This window comes from Oncorhynchus kisutch, linkage group LG12, assembly GCF_002021735.2.
Source record: "Oncorhynchus kisutch isolate 150728-3 linkage group LG12, Okis_V2, whole genome shotgun sequence".
Classification (NCBI taxonomy): domain Eukaryota; kingdom Metazoa; phylum Chordata; class Actinopteri; order Salmoniformes; family Salmonidae; genus Oncorhynchus; species Oncorhynchus kisutch.
Window position 1 is genome coordinate 20,408,226 of NC_034185.2, and position 20,458 is coordinate 20,428,683.

The following is a 20,458-nucleotide window of genomic DNA, read 5'->3' on the forward strand; positions in this document are numbered from 1 at the left end:
CCATCCACCAATGCCACGTTGCACCACAGACTGTCCAGGAGTTGGCGGATGCTTTAGTCCAGGTCTGGGAGGAGATCCCTCAGGAGACCATCCGCCACCTCATCAGGAGCATGCCCAGGCGTTGTAGGGAGGTCATACAGGCACGTGGAGGCCACACGCACTACTGAGCCTCATTTTGACTTGTTTTAAGGACATTACATCAAAGTTGGATCTGCCTGTAGTGTGGTTTTCCACTTTAATTTTGAGTGTGACTCCAATTCCAGACCTCCATGGGTTGATAAATTTGATTTCCATTGATCATTTTTGTGTGATTTTGTTGTCAGCACATTCAACTATGTAAAGAAAAAAGTATTTAATAAGAATATTTCATTCATTCAGATCTAGGATGTGTTATTTTTGTGTTCCCTTTTGAGCAGTGTACTTCAGTATTCCATAGTAACATCTGCTGCCTCAGTGTCTTTAGATATTTTTGTCAGACTTTGAAAATGTATATTTGTGTCATTCTCAAAACTTTTGGCCACGATGGTACAGCTCCACACTCCTGCTCTGTGTGACCCAGGGCTTCCTGCAATCAATTTGGTCTATTCCAGAGAGGGAATGAATCTGTATTTGTCAAGATGGAGGATCTGAGTTGCTGGTTATACGCACGCACAGGCCAATTTCCATACGGATTAGCTCTGCTCCTTGCAATGAGAGTGATTCTTAAAGAGCTGTCTGGTTGGGGTGATCCACAGGTCTGTCTGCATAATAGCAGCTAGCAGGCAACAACATGCCACTCTGACTGTACCACTTCAGTACAGTACTGACACTAGAGCTGCTGCCATAATGCTGTGTCATTCAACCCTGATGCAGATCTGCAGGGGAGGGATAAGGGATGAGATTGGGAGGGATAAGGGATGAGATGGGGAGGGATAAGGGATGAGATGGGGAGGGATAAGGGATGAGATGGGGAGGGATAAGGGATGAGATGGGGAGGGATAAGGGATGAGATGGGGAGGGATAAGGGATGAGATGGGGAGGGATAAGGGATGAGATGGGGAGGGATAAGGGATGAGATGGGGAGGGATAAGGGATGAGATGGGGAGGGGTAAGGGATGAGATGGGGAGGGATAAGGGATAAGATGGGTGAGGGGTAAGGGATGAGATGGGGAGGGGTAAGGGATGAGATGGGGAGGGATGAGGGGATGAGAGGGAGGGATGGGGAATGAGAGAGGGAGGGATGGGGACTATGAGAGGGAGGGAGGGAGGGAGGGATGAATGGGAAATTTGAGAGAGGGGATGGGAAATGAGGTGGAGAGAGATATGGATAGGGAGGGAGGGATGGATAGGGAATGGGAGGGAGGGAGGGATGGATAGGGAATGGGAGGGAGGGATGGATGGATGGATAGGGAATGGGAGTGAGGGATGGATGGATGGATAGGGAATGGGAGGGATGGATGGGAGGGTGGGTTAGGGAATGGGAGGGAGGGATGGATAGGGAATGGGAGGGAGGGATGGATAGGGAATGCGAGGGAGGGATGGATAGGGAATGCGAGGGAGGGATGGATAGGGAATAGGAGGGAGGGATGGATAGGGAATGGGAGGGAGGGATGGATGGGAGGGTGGTTTAGGGAATGGGAGGGAAGGAGGAATGAATAAGAAATATGAGAGGGATAGGGAATGGGAGGGAGGGATGGATAGGGAATGGGAGGAAGGGATGGATAGGGAATGGGAGGGATGGATAGGGAATGGATGGATAGGGAATGAGAGAGAGAGAGGGAGGGATAGGGAATGAGAGAGAGGGAGGGATAGGGAATGAGAGAGAGGGAGGGATAGGGAATGAGAGAGAGGGAGGGATAGGGAATGAGAGGGAGGGAGGAATGAATAGGAAATATGAGAGGGAGAGAGAGAATGAGAGAGGGGGAGGGATGGGGAGAGAGGGAGAGATTGATCAAGAGCTAGGGAATGAGATGGGGATGAGAGGGGGAGGGAGCTGGATAAGGGACAGGGGATGACTAGAGAGAGATGGATATGGATGCTTAGAGAAAGGGGGATAGGGAATGGATTGAGAGGGAGTAGTTTGACAGAGTGTGATTTTCGGGCCCTGCCTGCAGTATCGCCACAGTCCCTGGTCTGTTCCTCCCTCCCATTCACAAATCAGGCAGTCTCACTCGATTGGTCAGGAGCTGATGAGTGTTTGGGGACTACATTTTACTCAGACAGGAAGAGAGAGAACAGGAGGGAGAGAACAGCCCTAGGGCCTAGACCTCAGTCATTCACAACTCCCTCTCTCATGTCCTCAATCTATCCCTACCTCTTTATCCTTCTCCCTTTCTCCTTTTCTCTCCTTCCCTAGACCTCAGTCACTACTCTCTCTGTCTCTCTCTGTGTGTGTGAGTGAGAGAGTGTGTGAGAGAACAGGCCAGCTGTGTGGAAAGAATCACTTGTTTATATCTTCCCACTGTCTGTCAGGGGCTTGTGCTGCTCACTGGCCTACGTTACCTAGCAACTGCAGTAGCAGCCTCACAAACAGCGTTGTCTGTGTGTGTCTCGGCTGTTTTGCTAGCAAGGCACATGCATCCCTCAGAGAGCTCTCTGCCTGCCAGGGTGGTGTCCTTTGTGCTGCTGGCTGCCTTGTGTGGCTCTCTGGGTAATGTCACAGTCAAAGGAGTGGATCTATTTTCCTTTTTGCCACACACACATGCATGCACTCTCACACACATACACAGACACAAAACAGAAACACCACACACACACCTCCTCCTCCTTGCCACACATGCTCCCAAATGTACCTACCTTACAGTTCCTTTTGTTTGCCCTCTGCTCCCCCGGCGGGCTCTATACCAGTCTACCTGTCAGTCTGTCAGTCCTTAGAGAGGCCCTCTGTGTGCCGTGTGCGCTGTCTGTTTCTTTGTGGTTGTGAAAGGGATTGGATGTCAGATGGGGCTGCTCTCTAGATGTGAAGGGTTATTTTCGTCTAGTCTGGTGGGTTTGTTGATGCCTGTGTGTTGAAATCAGTTCACATGCTGTGTTTGCTACAGTTATCTACAGGGTACTCTCTGGAGAGCTGCTCTGTCTTGGTTGATGCTGTTTGCCCACACTGATGTTTAGTGGTGGCTTGCATTCTATCTCCTCACCTTCCAAGGTCCCTGTTCTTTGATGGCCCATTTTCTCTGCAGAAATTCAAAATGTCAACAATTAGGCCCAGTAGACTGCAACATTGCACTGCATGACATCTGGTCTGTGAGTCCTACCATCTCTCATGACATCTGGTCTGTGAGTCCTACCATCTCTCATGACATCTGGTCTGTGAGTCCTACCATCTCTCATGACATCTGGTCTGTGAGTCCTACCATCTCTCATGACATCTGGTCTGTGAGTTCTACCATCTCTCATGACATCTGGTCTGTGAGTCGTACCATCTCTCATGACATCTGTCCTGTGAGTTCTACCATCTCTCATGACATCTGGTCTGTGAGTCCTACCATCTCTCATGACATCTGGTCTGTGAGTTCTACCATCTCTCATGACATCTGGTCTGTGAGTTCTACCATCTCTCATGACATCTGGTCTGTGAGTTCTACCATCTCTCATGACATCTGGTCTGTGAGTTCTACCATCTCTCATGACATCTGGTCTGTGAGTTCTACCATCTCTCAGGACATCTGGTCTGTGAGTTCTACCATCTCTCAGGACATCTGGTCTGTGAGTCCTACCATCTCTCATGACATCTGGTCTGTGAGTCCTACCATCTGTCATGACATCTGGTCTGTCAGTTTTACCATCCCTCATGACATCTGGTCTGTCAGCCACATGGTCCCTATGTGGTTGGTGTTGTATTACAGTCTTATATTAAGCCTGGAATAGTCACATGCACCCCCCCCCCCTCATCCCCACCAGCTAGCCTGGTGATGAGGTTAGGCCTGGAATAGTCAGGTGCATCACCCTTCCTCCCCAAGATAGCCTGGTGATGAGGTTAGGCCTGGAATAGTCAGGTGCATCACCCTTCCTCCCCAAGCTAGCCTGGTGATGAGGTTAGGCCTGGAATAGTCAGGTGCATCACCCTTCCTCCCCAAGCTAGCCTGGTGATGAGGTTAGGCCTGGAATAGTCAGGTGCATCACCCTTCCTCCCCAAGCTAGCTTGGTGATGAGGTTAGGCCTGGAATAGTCAGGTGCATCACCCTTCCTCCCCAAGCTAGCCTGGTGATGAGGTTAGGCCCGGAATAGTCTACACCTGAGCTGGACCATCAGTCAGTAAGGTCTAGATGGCTTGGCTTCCGTTTAGTGATGTCACACAAACATTTTTTTAAACGCGCTACACGACTTCAGGATGCCCTCATCCCATATCAGTCACACACACCCCCCACCCGATCATGGAGAGCCCCCCCCCCCCCCCCCCCCTCTCCACTCAGTTATTTAGCTAATGGTCTGCTTTGCGCTGTGTGGTGGCGTGCACTCATGAATCAAGGCTCCTTTACATGCCTGAGCAAGGCTGGCTGGCTGGAGGTATTTGTCTTCCCGTCGTAGGAAAGTGTGTAAGTCAAAGTTGTTTTCCTGGACTGGGTGAATTTCCTCCTCCCTAAGTAGAGGCCCATCCATCTCCATTGTGTGCAAGTCTAGTTTTAAGTCTCTTAGTAAGTGCAGTCATGTCACTCGACTGACTGCATCACAGACTGTAAATATATGTTTAAAGTCGGCATGCTTGCTTTTTGGTAAATTAACTTTAAGAGTCTGGCTACTACTTTAATTCGTTTTATATCACTGTATAATGCTGAGATGCTTTGTCTTTTGACTCTGTGCCAGTTTCACAATTGTTACTATGGGTTGATGTAACCAACTGAGTTTGGTACCACAGCTTCCCGTCTCTCACATGAAAACAAACTTCTGTCTAAAATACTCCCTCTCAACGAGGCTTGTCCTCTTTCTGTCCTGTCTCTCAGGTCAGAAGACCTGTCTCCACCTCCATGGCATCTTCCCCTACCTCTATGTGCCGTACGATGGCTATGGGCAGCAGGCGGAGAGCTACCTGCGTCAGGTTGCCTTCAGCATCGACAGGGCCCTCAACGTGTCCATGGGAAACCCCTCCTCCAACACGCAGCACGTCTTCAAGGTGGCACTGGTCTCTGGCATGTAAGTACCTGCTCCCTCTTTTAGACATCACCGTTCTTTAGTAGGGTCACTCACTACATAGCAGAGGCTTTTCTCGATTCCTCCCATCCCCTTTCACATTGGAGGAGATGGCCCAATGTTCCTCCCCTAAGCCATTCTCCTCCCTATGGGTTTTGAGTGGAAGGTGAAGAGGGAAGACATGAGAAATCAAGAAAAGACTAATAGAGAAAGTGCCAGAGTTTAGTCTAGAGGCTGACAGCGTCAATGTTAGAAGGTGAATAGGTCAAGTCCATAATCGGGTATGGTGATGTTTTCCCAAGAGATTTGTCTGACAGTGGTCACTCCCTCTCTCCACAGGCCTTTTTATGGATACCATGCCAAAGAGAAGACGTTTATGAAGATCTATCTGTACAATCCTCAGATGGTCAGAAGGTGAGGAGGGTGTTCTACTGGTTTTGCCTTAGCTGGTGCTTCTCACTGGTCTGTGTTTTGGTTTGACCTGTAATGGCCTGTCTTAGTATTGATCCTGTGTTTCTCTTGTTGGAGAGTGGTATTCTCTCTCTCTGACTGCTCATGACTATGATGCTGACTATGCTGATATTGATTGCTAGTACAGAGCACTTGGTGTGAGTGTGAGTGAGAGAGTCCTAAAAACGAGGTTCAAAGTTCAGTAGCACCCCTGAACCCACAGGTTCAGAGAGGGAGACAGGGACTGATTCTGAGGGTGGAGAGAGAGGGAGACAGGGGCTGATTCTGAGGGTGGAGAGAGAGGGAGACAGGGACTGATTCTGAGGGTGGAGAGAGAGGGAGACAGGGACTGATTCTGAGGGTGGAGAGAGAGGGAGACAGGGACTGATTCTGAGGGTGGAGAGAGAGGGAGACAGGGACTGATTCTGAGGGTGGAGAGAGAGGGAGACAGGGACTGATTCTGAGGGTGGAGAGAGAGGGAGACAGGGACTGATTCTGAGGGTGGAGAGAGAGGGAGACAGGGACTGATTCTGAGGGTGGAGAGAGAGGGAGACAGGGACTGATTCTGAGGGTGGAGAGAGAGGGAGACAGGGACTGATTCTGAGGGTGGAGAGAGAGGGAGACAGGGACTGATTCTGAGGGTGGAGAGAGAGGGAGACAGAGACTGATTCTGAGGGTGGAGAGAGAGGGAGACAGGGACTGATTCTGAGGGTGGAGAGAGAGGGAGACAGGGACTGATTCTGAGGGTGGAGAGAGAGGGAGACCGGGACTGATTCTGAGGGTGGAGAGAGAGGGAGACAGGGACTGATTCTGAGGGTGGAGAGAGAGGGAGACAGGGACTGATTCTGAGGGTGGAGAGAGAGGGAGACAGGGACTGATTCTGAGGGTGGAGAGAGAGGGAGACAGGGACTGATTCTGAGGGTGGAGAGAGAGGGAGACAGGGACTGATTCTGAGGGTGGAGAGAGAGGGAGACAGGGACTGATTCTGAGGGTGGAGAGAGAGGGAGACAGGGACTGATTCTGAGGGTGGAGAGAGAGGGAGACTAACTGCCACACTGTCTGCTCCACACTGACTGAGTGTTCATGAGCCGATGTCTGGAGCCCCTGTCTCGTTTCAGATCAGTCACTCGGGGGTGAACTGTCCTACGTTATTATTATTAATATAGGACAGACAAAGACTGGGGCTGGGGCTGATGACGTGGCAAATGTCAGTGTGGTAGGCACAGCTTGTCCTGTGAATTAATCCTAAAACTAGGGATTCGCTGATAACTGCGAAAACAAACATTCTGGACAATATAGAGAACCTTGAACTATTTATTGATCAGCATTTTGATATGCTCGAAAAACAATCCGATACATCGAAGTGAACAAGGGAAGACTTTTCCTTGAGCTCTGCGAGCGAAACTGAAGGGAAGCTGCCATTTTAAAATTCCAAATTTAACATTGGAGGGGAGTGTTTTCATAACTATGTCTCCAGAAGAGCATTGCTTACAAGCACGAGAGGGCAGTAAAAAAAAACTGGATATATTGCCTAGGCAACTGGGGGAGGTTGAGGCCTTAAAAACAGGAATTGATTACAGTAATAAAATGATGGAAGATAGACGAGCGGAAAATAAGATATTGAAAACTACTGTGGACTCTATGGAGAGGCTACGGTATGATAATCAATCAATGAAAGCCGAATGACTTGATCTAAAGTGCAGAAGTATGAAGAATAATATTGTTATAATGGGAATAAAGGAGAATGAAAATGGAAACTCGGTCAACAGAGGAAAAACTCAAGGTTTTTTATAAAACATCATCTCAAGATACAATTGATTTTCAAAGGGCTCACCGTTTCGGTGGCAGAGGGGAGGGAAAGCCCTGTCCGATAGTAGCTATGCTAATTTACTACAATGAAGATTGCCTTGCTACAACAGGGTAGGGAGGTGAAGAACACCCCGTTCTCTATTAATGAACAATTTCCCCATGAAATAACGGAGAGATGACGTTCCCTGTACTCCACTTTCAAAAGGCTCTGAGCAGAGAAGCAGAAAGTTCATCTAGTGGTTGATAAATTCTACGGAAACAATCAACTGTTCAAGGACTTGAAGATTACAACGTGGCTGTGAGTGATAGCTACCTCCTGCGGAAGTAGTTCCGATACACATTATTTTTTTAATTATTTAAACAAATGTATGCATGATTTACATTTTTTTTGTAATGCAGTACAGAACCGTAGACTATGTGGACTTAAAATAAGGTTGGACTTTTGGGAATGCGAAACGGGTAAGTAAGATGGACTTATCCTTTTTTTATTTAGGCAATATTGAACTTTGGACGATATGGACTCAAAATTAGGTTTTGATTTAGGGGAAGGCGAAGATGGGTAAGGCTTTACATAAAAATTAAAATAAATACCAACTTAATTTTTTCGATGGTATGGCCTAATGGCCTAATGGTATGGCCTAATGGCCTAATGGTATGGCCTAATGGCCTAATGGTATGGCCTAATGGCCTAATGGTATGGCCTAATGGCCTAATGGTATGGCCTAATGGCCTAATGGTATGGCCTAATGGCCTAATGGTATGGCCTAATGGCCTAATGGTATGGCCTAATGGCCTAATGGTATGGCCTAATGGTATGGCCTAAAGGCCTAATGGTATGGCCTAAAGGCCTAATGGTATGGCCTAAAGGCCTAATGGTATGGCCTAAAGGCCTAATGGTATGGCCTAATGGCCTAATGGTATGGCCTAATGGCCTAATGGTATGGCCTAATGGCCTAATGGTATGGCCTAATGGCCTAATGGTATGGCCTAATGGTATGGCCTAATGGCCTAATGGTATGGCCTAATGGTATGGCCTAATGGCCTAATGGTATGGCCTAATGGCCTAATGGTATGGCCTAATTGTAGAGATGGGGGTATATTATGACTTAAAAGCGGTTAGATAGTGCGACTCTTTTTGGCGGATGTGAATCGGAACAAATAGAATTGAAGATAAAATGTAATAAATATGAACTGATCTAATGTAGGGCTAGGATAAAGCATTACAGAATTTAAAACCTGTCTAGGTTATCTACTGGAGTGAGCCTATACAATCCTAAAGTAATTGGTGTCATTGTCCTTTTACATTTAAAAAATACATCTCAATATTAAAAATGCGAAGGACCTATTATTGTTCCAATACACAGCGGAAAATGGATTGGGTATTGTCAACAGTGTTGTTGTCTCTATTGGTGTGCGGCTGACTGGGTAACACGGGGTTAAACTGATTAAAGTTGATTAAAGAGCCGACACATTTAACTGGCATATGGAAGCACTTCTCTAAGAGAGAAGGGTATTTCATATTTTTACATGAGCTATTTATGCTACCCTTATATATATATATATATATTTGCTTTGGATTGTCAGTACTGCATGCCGTCTTTGCTGTCGTGCCATGGCTGTCAGGGTCGATTGTGAGTTTAACTTATGTGTCCCTTTATGGGTAGTGTGATGCTTAAGACACATCCTGACAGCCAGTAAAAATATGTTCCTTTTTCATTATTCCTTTTTGTTGGAATAAAACAGTATATACACTGCTCAAAAAGACAAAGGAACACTAAAATAACACATCCTAGATCTGAATGAATGAAATATTCTTATTAAATACTTTTTTCTTTACATAGTTGAATGTGCTGACAACAAAATCACACAAAAATGATCAATGGACATCAAATTTATCAACCCATGGAGGTCTGGGTTTGGAGTGACACTCAAAATTAAAGTGGAAAACCACACTACAGGCTGATCCAACTTTGATGTAATGTCCTTAAAACAAGTCAAAATGAGGCTCAGTAGTGTGTGTGGCCTCCACGTGCCTGTATGACCTCCCTACAACGCCTGGGCATGCTCCTGATGAGGTTGCGGATGGTCTCCTAAGGGATCTCCTCCCAGACCTGGACTAAAGCATCCGGATGGAGCGAGACATGATGTCCCAGATGTGCTCAATTGGATTCAGGTCTGGGGAACGGATGGGCCAGTCCATAGCATCAATGCCTTCCTCTTGCAGGAACTGCTGACACACTCCAGCCACATGAGGTCTAGCATTGTCTTGCATTAGGAGGAACCCAGGGCCAACCACACCAGCATATGGTCTCACAAGGGGTCTGAGGATCTCATCTCTGTACCTAATGGCAGTCAGGCTACCTCTGGCGAGCACATGGTGGGCTGTGCGGCCCCCCCAAAGAAATGCCACCCCACACCATGACTGACCCACCGCCAAACCGGTCATGCTGGAGGATGTTGCAGGCAGCAGAACGTTCTCCACGGCGTCTCCAGACTCTGTCACGTCTGTCACGTGCTCAGTGTGTGAATTTTCCAATCTTGGTGTTCTCTGGCAAATGCCAAACGTCCTGCACGGTGTTGGGCTGTAAGCACAACCCCCACCTGTGGACGTCGGGCCCTCATACCATCCTCATGGAGTCTGTTTCTGACCGTTTGAGCAGACACATGCACATTTGTGGCCTGCTGGAGGTCATTTTGCAGGGCTCTGGCAGTGCTCCTCCTGCTCCTCCTTGCACAAAGGCGGAGGTAGCGGTCTTGCTGCTGGGTTGTTGCCCTCCTATGGCCTCCTCCACGTCTCCTGATGTACTGGACTGTCTCCTGGTAGCGCCTCCATGCTCTGGACACTACACTGACAGACACAGCAAACCTTTTTGCCAGAGCTCGCATTGATGTGCCATCCTGGATGAGCTGCACTACCTGAGCCACTTGTGTGGGTTGTAGACTCCGTCTCATGCTACCACAAGAGTGAAAACACTGCCAGCATTCAAAAGTGACCAAAACATCAGCCAGGAAGCATAGGAACTGAAAAGTGGTCTTTGGTCATCACCTGCAGAACCACTCCTTTATGGGGGTGTCTTGCTAATTGCCTATAATTTCCACCTGTTGTCTATTCCATTTGCACAACAGCATGTGAAATTTATTGTCAATCAGTGTTGCTTCCTAAGTGGACAGTTTGATTTCACAGAAGTGTGATTGACTTGGAGTTACATTTTGTTGTTTAAGTGTTCCCTTCATTTTTTTGAGCAGTGTAATAATTACTACCCGAAACGTGTCTCTCTGCCGATAGGCAGTGTGCATGTAATGGACATAAAGAACTGGTCTTGCGATATTTATAGCTATTTTTCTCTTCATTTTTCTTGTGTTTTCTCCCCAAACAATTGGATCCAATGAACTGAGCAGGCTGGGCTGACATGCTTATAGCCTTTGCTAGGGCTTTCCTAATATGAGCATGAATCTATAATGTTGTGCTGTTATTATTTTTATTAATATTTTTATTAATATAATATGTTATTATAGTTTATTTGTTTTAGTGACTGTTTTCCATGTTATTTGGTAGGTTCCCTCTCTTAAAAAGCACCCTCATTGATATGCAATAGACCTATGGGGCTTTGAATGTGTAAGTGAAGGGTGCCAGTAGTTAACTTTGTGCATCATGAGGGAGATGGTCTGATGGTCTTAGTGACAACAGACCTCCTAGATATGGGGGGAGGTTTTAGTGGGTGGAATATTAGGAAAATTGGAGGTTTACACAATTGCATCTGCAGTATTCTTAACCGTGCAAATATTATGGTACAGCTATATGGACACTTAATCATCATAGTGGTTTTTGATGGTAAGTTTACATACACTGGTTGTGGAAAGTATAATTGATCAATCATTATGGTAAGTGGGGAACTAAGTAAAGCCAGTTACAATTGTAATGGCTTAGCAGATTGTTAAAAAAAATACATTTTAAAATAGAAAGAAAATAGAAAGAATATAATATAATCTATTGTTTACATGAAACTCACTACAAATATAGACGAGGTTGGGTAGAAAAGGGACAGTGGGAGAAATATATTTTTGTCATGGGCAAAGAAACTCAAAAGGGGTGATTATATTAATGAACAACAATCTTGATCCGACTGTGCAAACTGATCCTCAAGGAAGATGAATCCTTTTAAATATGTTATTGGACCAAAAACAGATTTGACTAATTCATCTATATGGGCCAAATAATGATGAGCCACACTTTTTCTAAAGTATACAGTGCCTTGCGAAAGTATTCGGCCCCCTTGAAGTCCAGACCTGAATCCAATAGAGAATCTGTGGAAAGAACTGAAAACTGCTGTTCACAAATGCTCTCCATCCAACCTCAACCTTTTCAGTTTTTGATTTGTTAAAAAAGTTTGAAATATCCAATAAATGTTGTTCCACTTCATGATTGTGTCCCACTTGTTGTTGATTCTTCACAAAAAAATACAGTTTTATATCTTTATGTTTGAAGCCTGAAATGTGGCAAAAGGTCGCAAAGTTCAAGGGGGCCGAATACTTTCGCAAGGCACTGTATATAGTCATCTATTGAGCTCACTAGCAATTAATTGATCTATTATTATGGTGGGAGATTATAATACGGTTTTTAAACACCGTAAAGGAAATCACACTACAAACTATCACCCTCATGCACTTAAGGAGATCATGGATACATTAGAACTAGTGGATATATGGAGGCTGAAAAACCCTGACCTAGTGAGATATACATGGAGGAGGCTAAATCAAGATAGCCATCTTGACTACTTCCTGGACTTATTCTTTCTAGCATCAAGAGTTAAAGTATTAATAGGATAACGAATGCGATCGGACCACCATCTAATTGGCCTCCACATAACTCTTACAGCATTTCCATATTGACGGGGATATTGGAAATTTAATCAAAGCCTACCGGATGACAATTTGTTCTTAACGAAGACGACGTCATTTGAAATGGACATTTTTCTACACAATGTAGATACAGCAGATTCACTTATTGTATGGGACACATTTAGAGGTTATTCAATACAATACTCATCATTAAAACAAGCAGTTTAGGTCAGAAGAGATGAATGAATAGAGGAAATAACAGGTCATGGAAACTACTATAGGGGCACAAAATACAGGAAAAAGCAAAAGAATGATCAAGTGGAATTTATTACAAAAATAAAGCATATTGTATGGAAAATGCACTACATATTTCATGAATCTTCAACATAGAAATGCTACCAAAAAATAATTGACATAAACTCGTTACAAATGACAGTCATCCATGATTCACCATATTATATTTTGAAAGAGGAATCAAAATATTTTAAGCGTATGTTTTCTTTTGTCTCCTCCATCTCTACTGAATGGTGTTAACTGTAAGGATTACTTTCCTCATAATAATAATGTAAAATTAACAAATGTACAGAAACACTTGTGTGAAGGCCAAAATACAGAGGAGGAACTGAGGGAATTAAATATTTTCCGTTTGGAAAAACACCAGGGCTTAATGGTATACCAGTGGAGGTATATCAGACCTTTTTTGATGTACTCAAAGGTCCATTATTAGCGTGTTTTAATTAGTTTCAGGTTTAATTTCAGGTTCTCAACAAGGTCTGATTTCATTACTACTCAGGTTGTAAGTAAACTCAGCAAAAAAAAGAAACTTCTTTTAACTGTCAACTGCATTTCTTTTCAGCAAACTTAACATGTGTAAATATTTGTATGAACATAACAAGATTCAACAACTGAGAAAAACTGAACAGTTCCACACACATGTGACTAACAGAAATGGATGAATGTGTCCATGAACAAAGGGGGGGTCAAAATCAAAAGTGACAGTCAGTATCTGGTGTGGCCATGCTGGAGGGTCATGTCAGGATGAGCCTTCAGAAAGGGTACCGCATGAGGGAGGAGGATGTCTTCCCTGTAACGCACAGCGTTTAGATTGCCTGAAATGACAGCAAGCTCAGTCCGATGATGCTTTGACACACCGCCCCAGACCATGACGGACCCTCCACCTCCAAATTGATCCTGAGCGTTACCCTGAGTACAGGCCTCAGGGTAACGCTCATTCCATTCAACGATAAATGTGAATCCGACCATCACCCCTGGTGAGACAAAACCGTGACTCGTCAGTGAAGAGCAATTTTTTCCAGTCCTGTCTGATCCAGCAACGGTTGGTTTGTGACCATCGGCCACATTGTTGCCGGTGATGTCTGGTGGGGACCTGCCTTACAACAGGCCTACAAGCCCTCAGTCCAGCCTCTCTCAGCCTATTGCGGACAGTCTGAGCACTGATGGAGGGATTGTGTGTTCCTGGTGTAACTCCGGCAGTTGTTGTTGCCATCCTGTACCTGTCCCGCAGGTGTGATGTACGTAGGTAGGTGCAGGTGTTGTTACACGTGGTCTGTCACTGCGAGGATTTTCAGCTGTCCGTCCTGTCTCCCTGTAGCGCTGTCTTAGGCGTCTCACAGTACAGACATTGCAATTTATTGCCCTTGCCATATCTGCAGTCCTCATGCTTTCTTGCAGCATGTCTAAGGCACGTTCGCGCAGATGAGCAGGGACCCTGGGCGTCTTTCTTTTGGTGTTTTTCAGAGTCAGTAGAAATGCCTCTTTAGTGTCCTAAGTTTTCATAACGGTGATCTTAATTGCCTACCTAAGCTGTTAGTGTCTTAACGACAATTACACAGGTGCATGTTCATTAATTGTTTATGGTTCATTGAACAAGCATGGGAAACAGTGTCTAAACCCTCTACAATGAAGATCTGTGAAGTTATTTGGATTTTTTATATTGTCCTGAAAAGGGATGTTTTTTTTGCTGAGCTAATAAAGATCCAGCCCATAAAAAAAAATAAAAAAAAAATGGAAGCCACTTATACTTCAAAGTTGTGATTTCAAAAATCCTGGCGAGGTGTATAGCAACTAGAATAAAAAAGGTTTTACCAGATATTCTTCATCCTGATCAGACAGGTTTTTTACATTATGAAACATCAAAGCAGATTTCAAAAGACGTTTCAAAAAGTATGACTAGAATTAAAATATATGTGTGTGTGTATATATAGATAGATAGATATATTGTGGCAGACCAGGTGTTTTGGTCAAGACGTTTACACAGATCAGACATGGACAGAGTAGTATTAGCTCGGTTTCAAGGGTGTTTATTTAAATAATAAATCAAAAGAAATGGATAGGTCTCCCCCGTCTTCTGGGCTCAGGGTCTTGCTGTATCCTGTCAGGCACAAAAACTGAACTCTTTTTAGCTTGGGCACCGTCTCCAACTACGGAAGTCACCTTTCTTTCCCCAGTCCTTTCCTGTGTGCTGCCCTTCTGGCAGCTTTATGGGACTCGTAAAGCTGGTGAGCAATCAGCCCTGGATTACCCACCAACCACAATCAGCCCTGGATTACCCACCAACCACAATCAGCCCTGGATTACCCACCAACCACAATCAGCCCTGGATTACCCACCAACCACAATCAGCCCTCGATTACCCACCAACCACAATCAGCCCCAATTAGTCCTGGCCGGAGAGCCCGTTGAGACCTGGCACATCCAGCAGAGGGAGCCATCGCCTCGTGATGTAGACTCCGTCTGCCACCAGGCCTCGACGACTCTGGCTGACCTGCTGTACGCCACACCCCCCTAGGGAGCACAGTGCTTCCTTCAGGCGCCTTCAGGCTTGTCCGTCCATTTCACTGTTTTCGGGAGGCGGGCCCTGGTTAGATCGGTGAGGGGGGAAGCTACAGCCACAAAGTTGGGGATAAACCGGCTATAGTATCCTGCCAGTCCCAGGAAGGACTTGACCTGTGTCTTGGTGCGTGGAACGGGCCAGTCACTACTGCGTGAACCTTCCTCTCCTGGGGCTTGACGTTCCCCAGTCCGATCAAATACCCCAGGTACTCCACCTCCTTGAACGCTAGTCTGCATTTCTTGGGGTCGCTGTCAACCCAGCTTGCCTGAGCGTGTCCAGCACCACCTGGAGGCGCGTCAGGTGTTCTTCCCAACCTTGGCTGTGGATGATGATATTATCCAAATAGGCCTCTGCGTACTGCTGGTGGGGTCGAAGTACTTTGTCCATCAGGCGCTGGAATGTGGGTGAGGCTCCGTGGAGACCGAACGGGAGAACCCGGTACTGATATAGTCCGTCTGATATCAAAAACGCTGTCTTCTCCCAGGAGGAGCCTGTGAACTGTACCTGCCAATATCCTTTGGTCTGGTCAAGGATGCTCATGTACCAGGCCTTTCCCAATCGGTCGATGAGTTCACCCACCCTCGGCATGGGGTAGGTGTCGAATAAGCTGATTTCTTGCACAAACCGGAAATCATTAAAGAAGCGCAGGCTACCGTCCGGTTTGGGCACCAACACGATGGGGCTGCACCATGCACCCTGGGACTCTTCAATGACCCCCATCCTCAGCATAGCCTCCACTTCCTGCTTCACAGCTGTGTGCTTCGGCTGTGTGCTTTGTGTCGTTGTCCTGTTGGACGGTGAACCTTAACCCCAGTCTGAGGTCCTGAGCACTCTGGAGCAGGTTTTCATCAAGGATCCCTCTGTACTTTGCACCGTTCATCTGTCCCTCAATCCTGACTAGTCTCCCAGTCCCTGCCGCTGAAAAACATCCCCACAGCATGATACAGCCACCACCATGTTTCACCGTAGGGATGGTGCCAGGTTTCCTCCAAACATGACGCTTGGCATTCAGGCCAAATAGTTCCATTTTGGTTTCAAGGACTCATAGTCAGGTGCCTTTTGACAAACTCCAAGCTGGCTGTCATATGCCTTTTACTGAGGAGTGTCTTCCGTCTGGCCACTCTACCATAAAGGCCTGATTGGTGAAGTGCTTCAGAGATGGTTGTCCTTCTGGAAGAACTTTGGAGCTCCTTCAGATTGACCATCGGAAAAGTCTTGGTGGTTCAACACTTCTTCCATTTAAGAATGATGGAGGCCACTGTGTTCTTGGAGACCTTCAATGCTGCAGAAATGTTTTGGTGTCCTTCCCCAGATCAGTGCCTCGACACAATCCTGTCTCTGAGCTCTACGGACAATTCCTTATAGACAGTTGTATGCCTTTCCAAATCGTGTCGTATCAATTGAATTTACCACAGGTGGACTCCAATCTGGTTGTAGAAACATCTCAAGGATGATCAATGGAAACAGGATGTACCTGAGCACAATTTCGAGTCTGAATTCTTGTGTAAATAAGTTATTTCTGTTTTCACTTTGTCATTATGGGGTAGTGTGTGTAGATTGAGGAGGATAAATATGAATTAAATAAATTTTTGAATAAGGCAATAAAGTAACAAAATGTGGAAAAAGTCAAGTGGTCTGAATACTTTCCAAATGCACTGTATGGGGCATGCAACATTCTCAGCTCTGTAGAGTTTGCTGCGAAGAGACAGAATCACTAGATCATTTATTCTGGCATTGCCACTATGTAGCTTGTTTCTGGTCACAGGTTTAGGAATGGTTAAAAATCACAACATTCACTTCAAATTAACCTTACAAATAGCAGTGTTGGGGGATTTTGGAAAGCTGTAGTCAAGCAATCAGTAACATAATAATACTTGGAGGAAAGGTTTTCATCTTTAGCTCACAATCTGTGGATACTATGCGATTAGAAAGGTTAAAAATGTATGGACAACAGCACAATTGAAACAATATATGGCACATGGTGATGGATGGGGTGGGATTAAATACAGTTGAAAGTCGGAAGTTTACATACACTTAGGTTGGAGTCGTTAAAGCTCGTTTTTCAACCACTCCACAAATTTCTTGTTAACAAACTATAGTTTTGGCAAGTCGGTTAGGACATCTACTTTGTGCATGACACAAGTAATTTTTCCAACAATTGTTTACAGACAGATTATTTCACTTATAATTCACTGTATCACAATTCCAGTGGGTCAGAAGTTTACATACACTAAATTGACTGTGCCTTTAACCTCTCTGGGATATGTGGGACGCTAGCTACTCATCCCCAGAAGATAATATATGCATATTATTAGAATATTTGGATAGAAAACACTCTGACGTTTCTAAAACTGTTTGAATCATGTCTGTGAGTATAACAGAATGTATGTAGCAGGCGAAACCCCGAGGACAAACCATTCAGATTTTTTTGTTGTTGAAGTCAAATCTTTTCAATGAGATTTCATTGGGAATCCAAATTTCTAAGAGACTTGCTTGCATTTCCTACCGCTTCCACTAGTGTTTGTAACCTGTCACCAGTCTTTACAAATTGGTTGAGGTTATTCCTTTGTGTAATGAAGAAGTACAGCCATCTTGAACGAGGGTCACTTCATGTGTACTGTTTGATAGAGGTGCATGACAAGAAAGCAAGTTTGAGATTGTTTTCTTCCTGTATTGAACACAGATCATCCCGTCTTCAATTTTATCGATTATTTACTTTTAAAAAAATACCTAAAATTGTATTACAAAAGTAGTTTGAAATGTTTTGGCAAAGTTTATAGGTAACTTTTGAGATATTTTGTCATCACGTTGCGCAAGTTGGAACCGGTGTTTTTCTGGATCAAACGCGCCAAATAAATGGACATTTTGGATATATATGGACGGATTTAATCGAACAAAAGGACCATTTGGGATGTTTATGGGACATATTGGAGTGCCAACAGAAGAAGCTCGTCAAAGGTAAGGCATGATTTATATTTTTATTTCTGCGTTTTCTCTCTTTTGTTTATGGAGGTACTATCCTCAGATAATAGCATCGTTTCCTTTCGCCGAAAACCCCTTTTGAAATCTGACATGTTGGCTGGATTCACAACACGTGTAGCTTTAATTTGGTATCTTACATTTGTGATTTCATGAAAGTTAGATTTTTATAGGAATTTATTTGAATTTGGTGCTCTCTGCATTTTCTCTGGCTTTTGGTCAAGTGAGACGCTACCGTCCCACATATCCCAGAGAGGTTAAAGGCAATGCTACCAAATACTAATTTAGTGTATGTAAACTTCTGACCCACTGGGAATGTGATGAAAGCAATAAAAGCTGAAATAAATAATTATCTCAACTATTAAAACTTCTTACGGCTGAAATCCCATTAACGGGATCAATTTGACAACAGCCAGTGAAAGTGCAGGGCGCCAAATTCAATCAACAGAAATCTCATAATTAAAATTCCTCAAACATACAAGTATTATACACCATTTTAAAGATAAACTTATTGTTAATCCCACCACAGTGTCTGATTTCAAAAAGACTTTACAGCGAAAGCACACCATACGTTAGGTCAGCACCTAGTCACAGAAAAACACAGCCATTTTTCCAGCCAAAAAGCAGAAATAGAGATAAAATGTATCACTAACCTTTGATGATCTTCATCAGATAACACTGATGAGACTTCATGTTACACAATACATGTATGTTTTGTTCGATAAAATTCATATTTCTATACAAAAATCTGAGTTTACATTGGTGCGTTATGTTCAGTAATGTTTTGCTTCCAGAACATCCGGTGATTTTTGCAGAGAGCCACATCAATTTACAGAAATAATCATCATAAATGTTGATGAAAATACAAGTGTTATACATGGAATTAAAGATATACTTCTCCTTAATGCAACCGCTGTGTCAGATTTCAAAAAAGCTTTACGGAAAAAGCACACCATGCAATAATCTGAGTATAGCGCTCAGAGACAAAAACAAGCCATACAGATACCCGCCACGAGTCAACAGAAGTCAGAAAAGGATTCTAAATATTCACTTATCTTTGATGATCTTCATCGGAATGCACTCCCAGGAATCCCAGTTCCACAATAAATGTTTGTTTTGTTCGATAAAGTCCTTAATTTATGTCCAACAACGACGAGACGGCCTACAGGGAGGAGGTGAGGGCCCTCGGAGTGTGGTGTCAGGAAAATAACCTCACACTCAACGTCAACAAAACTAAGGAGATGATTGTGGACTTCAGGAAACAGCAGAGGGAACACCCCCCTATCCACATTGATGGAACAGTAGTGGAGAGGGTAGTAAGTTTTAAGTTCCTCGGCGTACACATCACAGACAAACTGAATTGGTCCACCCACACAGACAGCATTGTGAAGAAGGCGCAGCAGCGCCTCTTCAACCTCAGGAGGCTGAAGAAATTCGGCTTGTCACCAAAAGCACTCACAAACTTCTACAGATGCGCAATCGAGAGCATCCTGTCAGGCTGTATCACCGCCTGGTACGGCAACTGCTCCGCCCACAACCGTAAGGCTCTCCAGAAGGTAGTGAGGTCTGCACAACGCATCACCGGGGGCAAACTACCTGCCCTCCAGGACACCTACACCACCCGATGTCACAGGAAGGCCATAAAGATCATCAAGGACAACAACCACCCGAGCCACTGCCTGTTCACCCCGCTATCATCCAGAAGGCGAGGTCAGTACAGGTGCATCAAAGCTGGGACCGAGAGACTGAAAAACAGCTTCTATCTCAAGGCCATCAGACTGTTAAACAGCCACCACTAACATTGAGTGGCTGCTGCCAACACACTGACTCAACTCCAGCCACTTTAATAATGGGAATTGATGGGAAATGATGTAAAATATATCACTAGCCACTTTAAACAATGCTACCTAATATGATGTTTACATACCCTACATTATCCATCTCATATGTATACGTATATACTGTACTCTATATCATCTACTGCATCTTTATGTAATACATGTATCACTAGCCACTTTAACTATGTCACTTTGTTTACATACTCATCTCATATGTATATACTGCACTCAATACCATCTACTGTATCTTGCCTATGCCGCTCTGTACCATCACTCATTCATATATCTTTATGTACATATTTTTTATCCCCTTACACTTGTGTCTATAAGGTAGTAGTTTTGGAATTGTTAGCTAGATTGCTTGTTGGTTATTACTGCATTGTCGGAACTAGAAGCACAAGCATTTCGCTACACTCGCATTAACATCTGCTAACCATGTGTATGTGACAAATAAAATTTGATTTGATTTGAAATAACCTCTTTTTTGTTTGCGCGTTTAGTTCACAAATCCAAATTCACAAGACACCAGCACCTAGTTCAGACGACAGTTCATAGAAACATGTCAAACGATGTATAGAATCAA

General features: G+C 44.6%; 1 protein-coding gene across 1 annotated transcript in view; it reads left to right on the plus strand.

The window, feature by feature from the left end:
• LOC109901354 (DNA polymerase zeta catalytic subunit) overlaps positions 1–20,458 on the plus strand; it is a 121,542-nt gene that overhangs the window by 26,493 nt on the left and 74,591 nt on the right. Inside the window, exons 2-3 of the mRNA XM_020497383.2 lie at positions 4,920–5,109; positions 5,446–5,520. Coding sequence (XP_020352972.1) covers positions 4,920–5,109; positions 5,446–5,520 — 265 coding nt within the window. The remainder of the gene's footprint in view (positions 1–4,919; positions 5,110–5,445; positions 5,521–20,458) is intronic.